Below are 6,556 nucleotides of genomic sequence, written 5' to 3'. Positions count from 1 at the left end.
GCTACATTTAAAATTAAAGGCTGTTTATACATATGAGCTCTGAATAATCAAAATGTAAAATGATAGCCTGTGGAGTGTTCATTAATTGCATTTTTTTAAATTTTGTCATTATCTTTGTTAACTATTAAATTATTTTAATCATTTTTCTACATTTGCAAAATTCTAAACTTTCAAATACACCACGAAACTAAAGAACATCCATCCACAGAGTTTCACTAGTCTGAAAAAGGAAAGGCAAACTGCGACTTATGAGTAGTTGATAATGTATTCTGGGTAAATCTGCTGCTTTTCAAAGACAACGTAAATGCTGGGTTTGTTCTCAGAGTCAACACAACTATCGTAGAACGTTCTTCCATTTGATTTTAGCGGCGGGCGAACGTACGTGCTTCTCCCCTTGGTGTAGTCCCCTACCAGGACCAGGGCAACAAACATAATCTTGTTTGGAGTTGCTCTGACACTGGCGTATCTGTCAGAGTAAGATGCATCTTTGGCAAAGTAGCTCCCTAAAATAAAAAAAAGTGTTATTGTTAATATAGTTCAAAGAAAAAAATGCTAGTGATTTAGTACTCAAGAGTTTTCTGGTGTTCGTTTTGAGGAAGATGCATTCCTTTTATGGCTTTCCAGTATCAAATTTTAGCTACAATGTGTCCATTATACTACAAAAAGTGATGCAAAGATTGCTTTGCTGTACCTTTGCCATAGGCTGTGCCATGGACCCCACACATCCTCCAGTCAAAGTTTTGCTCACAGATGGCCTCTATCAGAGACTCGTCAGTCCCGTGGAACAAATACATCATTGAGGGGTCTCCTCCGTTCCTCCCCTTCATCTGCTCTTTCTGCCTGAACACAGTGTATGCCATTTAAGTGGAAACATCCTTCTTGCAGAGATTTGTGTGTAAAACCTTTCTGTCTGCATCCAGCTGCTGAATTTAGCATAAAGACTTGATATGAGGGGGAAAGAAAACTAATAACCCCATCAGATAGCTAGTGAAGATTCAGCTATTTCCTGTGCCAGGCCAGAACTTAGTCCAACACCTGCAAAACAGTTTCGGGTTTTTTTCTACTTTTTAACAGTAACAAGTTCTGTTGTGTTGCTGCTAAGGTAAACTACACTGTGTAGAGTAGATTCACTATTTTATCACCTGGTTCCTCCAAAAGTTCAAATCATTTCTTTAAAAAAGCCAAAAATCTCTGTCAGTAATTTACCACTGGAAGACTCTCCACAGAGACGGGTTCTGGATCCTTTGGATGCTGTTAATTTTTTTCACCGGCATTGTGCTTCTAAATAAAGACTCAATCAGATTGTAATCTGGTGCAGATTGGGAGAGATGTATTAGCTGAAAGACAAGAATAAAGTGCAAATATACAAGTTAACAATAAAAGTAGAAATATGGGTTTAGTGTTTAGTAACACTGAGCACAAGGTTGGGTTTTTGTTTTTTAAATAGAAGAAAGATACCTTGTATCCAAACTCAGGTATGGCATTTTTGTCCCAGTGCGAAGGTACGCTTTCAGCTGTGGAGGAGCTGGAGCTCTTTGATGACGTACTGCAGAGAAGACATGCAGTATTCATTTTGTTGGTAAACTCACTTAAGACAGCAACCAACCAAGACTAGAAATATTTGAATAGCCTGAATCAATGTGCACAAGTGGAAGTCAAAATACCTCTTCAGCTTGTCCTCCACGTCATGAGCAGACACAAAGCGAGGCCTCCTCCTGACATCTCGCTTGGTTTTGAATTTTATATTCTGCTGATACATCGCCTGGTCTCCTGTCGCATCTTTGAAATGGAGAATATATTTCTGTTTGCCAGCACTGAACGGAATCTCTGTATCTCTGTCTTCAAGGTATACATTCTCCAGGGTTTCAGAAGTCACTGATGATTCCTCATCACCCTAAAGAGAACACAAGCAATCCACCAAAGTTTAGATTCCAAACATGCCAGTGATTAAATTACTTGGCATATCTAACTGTAATACATCTGTTCCCTTAGAAAAGTTCTGTCAAGGGTGGCAAGATCTTCATACTCATTGAAAGAATCACAATAAGTCACCTTTCCATATTCCAACCATTTCCCACCATCGTCCTTCCAGTACCAGACCCACTGTGTAGTGAGAATGAAGTGAGGGGGCTTTGAGACAGAGGAGGCAGTGGACAGGCGACGAACTGGAGAGTTTCCATATCTCATGGTCCTGAAGTCCACCGACTTCTCAACAGGGGATGAAGAGCTAAGAGGGATGTAAATTCCATCAAAATTAATGGAAATCTATAGACCTGAGCTCATGTGAATAACAGTAATATGCATTTAATCTTTTAATCTTTTACTGCAGATGCACCACAAACAGTACATCTGTGTGTTCTGTTTCTTCATGTACCTTTGAAGAGACAGAAATCTGAAAAGCCCTAAGCCGGACGAAGGTTGATCCATGCAGCTCGTCTCTTTTGCTGGGTCACAGTATGCCTTTTCAATTTCCTCCATAGTGGGCAAGTCCTTCCAGGTTACACCATCAGTGTCTAAAACCTGCCATCTGTAGGGCAGGTGCCAATGGACACGTGCACACTTGTCTATGAAAAACACACACCAGCATTCATTTATTAGGCAGTGCACATATGGACATAGAGCTATACGTGTTGAGATGTTACTGTATTGTAGATATGAAAGGCAGCTTCCACCATCATGATCATTACCTTTGAACCCGCAATGTCTGCGAATGAAATAAAGGCAGATTTCATTCATGTCAGCATTGCTCGGTGGCTTAGATGGACAAACAGAACTGGTTGGGGATCCAGGATTGCTGTGGGAAGACTGCTGGGAAGACTGCTGAGGCTGCTTAGTTGAGGTTCTTACCTCTGTTAGCACTACAGAAGAGACACATTTATGTTGTGTAGATTACTGGTCTTGCTGATTGACAAAAATCTGTGCAAGACATGTTTTTATAAAATCTGCTTTACCAGTGACACCAGTACCCTGCCTCTCCTGTTGACCCATGATGATACATTTATTTCTGTAGATCTTGTGAAGGTTTTCAATATTCTCACGACTGAATCCTCGGAAGAGCTTCATCGCATGTCCATCGAGGCCATGCTGTCTTTTGCACGAAGAGCCAAATTTGCAGTCACCCTGGAAAAAATGCTGGCAGACATGGAGCTTTGTGCACGAGGTGGTGAATTTACATGAGCCGTGCTGACCGTTGCCCTTGTTGTAATGTGAGCATATCTAAAAAGGAATCATAAAGGAGGATGAAGTTCACATATTTTCAACAGAAGAACAAGACAATCTCCACAATTGCCTCCAAGTGCAAACCGCTAAAACATACCTCAGGAAGCAGATAAGGATCATTCTGCAGTAACAGCTGGAACAGCTGTTTCTCTGTGAAATCATGAAGATTGTACTTCTTCAAAAGCTCTGCATTGTATGGAAATGCCACACTGTGTGGATTCTTACACTTCCCTCTGTAAATGACAACATGCCATCCAATTAAAATATTCTGTTTTACTTATAATATTTTTCAATATTATTGCTTTTGAGTTTAGTGTCTGAGCCAACGTATCTATAAATTTACATAGTCAAAAACCTCATTTAAAGATGTATGCGGTGGTGCTAGTTCAAGTCATTATGCAAATGGCCTGTTTATAAGGTAGGGGACATCTGCATTCAGCTGAGACTAAAGAAGTCACTTGGATGAGTTTAACGTTTCTGCCACTAAAAACGTCGTATCCAGATGAAGGCATGACCTTCAGCGTGAGCAGTAGGCTCTCCATCATTTATTTACATTATGGGTGTTTTGCATTTGGGAAAAAAAATGATCAAAGTCCTGTAATTGAACTGTTAAATTGCTGCCATCTTCTGGTCAAAATGTTGCACTACAATCGTGCAAACATTAGGAAAAAATGGAGTGACCCAAATTCGTAAAATTCATAATGAATGCGGGGGAGCGCAGTCTCCATCAGGCCAAGCTAAAGTCACATTTAACCATTTTGATTACGATGATGTCCACAATGTCTCATGAAATTCAGCTCGGATTTTATGTAAAGTCAAAACAACAGTTCTTATAAGGTCATGGTGCTTATTCCATCATCATTCACTATTTACACTGAGTATTAAAAGCACTTTTCCCTGTGGGGTTTTTATTTACACCTGTGTTCAGACTGAAGATTAATTGCTGTGGGAATGAGATCACTATGAAGCACCAATAAGATGACGATACGTTGCAACCATAGGCGATGACTAATAGCAGGAAAACAAACCTGAATCTGCGATTATTTGCTGGGCTTTAAAGTTTAAACCCACGCAAAGCCCTTTTGCGCTCTGCGTAGCTTGTTGAAAAACCTCATCGTGAATGATTGAGCACCTTTTTGCTCATTTATGGCGGTGATAACTATCACAGAGTCTTTGTTATTATAGGAAAGCTTTCTACAAAAATAAATAAATAAATACGTCGCTTACCCGAACGTGCACTCTCCGCAAACAAAATACTTGCACAGGTGTAAGCCATCGCACTGCGGACACTCTCCAGCTTTTTTCTGACAGAGCCGCAGATTGGTTTTAGCCACTACCAGACTATCCGGGCTGATTATTTTACTTCCCGTCTTTCTTCTTTCTTTAATGGCTATTTTACCATCGTCAAAGAGCACAGCGCGTAGGACCGAATCCGCAACCGTGAATTTCTGTGCGAGCTGATCTTCTAATTTCCCGAATTCCAAACACCCCTGGTTGTCGCACAAGGTCTTGATGATGAATTTAGACAGAGTCGATGTCATTCTGCAATGACATTTGTTCCTTTAGCTAAGAATTCCAAAGCAGCCCAGTTATGGCTCTGACCGAAATCTCCGGCTACGTTCGGTTACTGGGAAATGAAACTGAAACTTAAACATAGGACGGTTTGTGTAATGGTCGCCCTGCCCAGAAGGAAAGTTATCGCTACAAGGTTTTTTAAAAATACAAAAATAAATAGATATTGTCACGAGGGCGAGATTGCGTGGCATATAAAATCTGAAAATAAAGTGAATTTTATCTTAAATTAGTAGTAGTGGACTTTCATGTGGTTGCATTAAATCTAAATCAATCGTAAAAAAGAAATGTAACAAGTGTCACCTGGCAGGAACTTTGACAAGGTAGTGGGTGTGTGAGGTGAGGTGAGCGCCTTTTGTGGGAAGCTCCAGACACAATTAACTCACTCTGGCAGATAGGACAGCAAAAGTCGCAACAAGGAGACCGATGGTAGATATGGTTGTTAGCGCCATTTATAGTTATTACATGTTTTATTTTGAAAAGCCTGAAAAGGATATGGTGCTTTTGTTGTGAAAGGTTTGTGAGAAATAAAGTAAGCGAATGGCGGAGCGACACGATGGTTTTACCGTCGTTGTTGCACAAACCGACGCGTAAAACAGCCTCTTGTCCATCCAGACTCTTATTTTAGATATAAGAGAAATAGAGAACTCCAAGAAGAAACAAAGATAGCCACTACATTAAGTAAAACCATCATGCTCCCGAGCAAGACGACTGCATCGCTATGAGATCGTGCAAAGTTTGATACAGCAAGTCAGTTAAGTGCACAGAGCTGTATGCATGAAGAATCTAAGAAAAGAAGAAATAAGCTTTCATGGATAAAGTTTTGGACTATGATATGCTGCTAAGCTACAAGTCGTGTTAAAACTGAACAATTGCGATTCTCAACTTCTTACAAATAAGTCAGTGACAGTGTTTTTGGTCTTAAGAAGATGACACTAACTACGAAAGCCTCAGCTTTGTGTCATAGACCATTTTGTTTCATGAACACTTGTTGAATAAGAAGTTGTGTAAAAGGGGCAGAGATGGCAGATAAAGACCCGCAAGGTTGCAGGCCCAGGGCACAGAGCTGCAGTAGCGGGACTGGCCACAAGAGGGCGCAAAAGTACACCGAAAGAGGTTTGGAAGAACAGCTCGGCAGGCACATAAACGCAAGAAGGTCCAAGCTGTCACAATTAACTTCAAAAATGAATAAAATTAGTGGACTGATGAAAGAGAATGAAAGCCTTGACATTGTTGATGAACATTTAAGTAACTTTTCAAAGCTGCATGAAGAATTCTTACGGGCAAATGATGATGTACTGTCACTGTTGCCAGAAGATGAAAGGAATGTGGACCAGATGCTCTGGTTCAATCCAAAAAAGGAGCAGTTCAGTGCGTTTATGACTGAAGTTGAGAAATGGATCATCGTAACAAGACATCAGCATCACGACGACGTGAGCCCAGATGACAGCGTGTCAGTGACTGCTAGACTAACTGCAAAGAAATCAGGTACCAGCATTGGAAGAAGCTCAGTCAGTAGCCGCTCATCAAGATCGTCCAGAGCTTCTTCGGTATCATCTGTACGGCAGAAAGAAGAAGCAGAGCGCGCTGCTCTGCTCGCACGAGCTGCATCCTTGAAACAGAGACAAGCCTTGGACATTGAAGAATGTAAGTTAAAAGCAAGAAGAGAACAGCTTGAGATCGAGACAGCTATTGCTGCTTCTACAGCCAAAATAAAAGTGTTAGAGGACTGTGAATATGACAGCTGTAAAAATGATGTGGAACA

The 6,556-nt window shown here is 40.7% G+C and overlaps 1 protein-coding gene across 1 annotated transcript; it reads right to left on the bottom strand.

The window, feature by feature from the left end:
- Positions 1–113: 113 nt before the first annotated feature.
- On the bottom strand, positions 114–4,868 carry parp12a (poly (ADP-ribose) polymerase family, member 12a). Its single transcript, XM_082540468.1, has 11 exons — positions 4,447–4,868; positions 3,317–3,452; positions 2,952–3,216; positions 2,688–2,858; positions 2,375–2,564; positions 2,053–2,227; positions 1,665–1,894; positions 1,459–1,546; positions 1,207–1,337; positions 692–840; positions 114–503 (listed from the first exon to the last, which is right to left on the bottom strand). The coding sequence occupies exons 1-11, from the start codon at positions 4,758–4,760 to the stop codon at positions 247–249; spliced, it is 2,106 nt and encodes a 701-aa protein (XP_082396594.1). The 5' UTR covers positions 4,761–4,868; the 3' UTR covers positions 114–246.
- Between the last annotated feature and the right edge of the window lie 1,688 nt (positions 4,869–6,556).

The sequence above is a fragment of the Aulonocara stuartgranti genome (genome assembly GCF_965226115.1).
Source record: "Aulonocara stuartgranti genome assembly, chromosome: 7".
In the NCBI taxonomy this organism is placed as follows: domain Eukaryota; kingdom Metazoa; phylum Chordata; class Actinopteri; order Cichliformes; family Cichlidae; genus Aulonocara; species Aulonocara stuartgranti.
This window is presented reverse-complemented; position numbering and strand designations above follow the sequence as displayed.

Coding starts and splice junctions, on each gene's coding strand:
- parp12a (XM_082540468.1), bottom strand. CDS start 4,760: ATGACATCGACTCTGTCTAAATTCATCATCAAGACCTTGTGCGACAAC. Junction 3,453..4,446: donor TGCGGAGAGTGCACGTTCGG/GTAAGCGACGTA, acceptor TGTCATTTACAG/AGGGAAGTGTAAGAATCCAC. Junction 1,547..1,664: donor GTGGAGGACAAGCTGAAGAG/GTATTTTGACTT, acceptor TCTTCTCTGCAG/TACGTCATCAAAGAGCTCCA.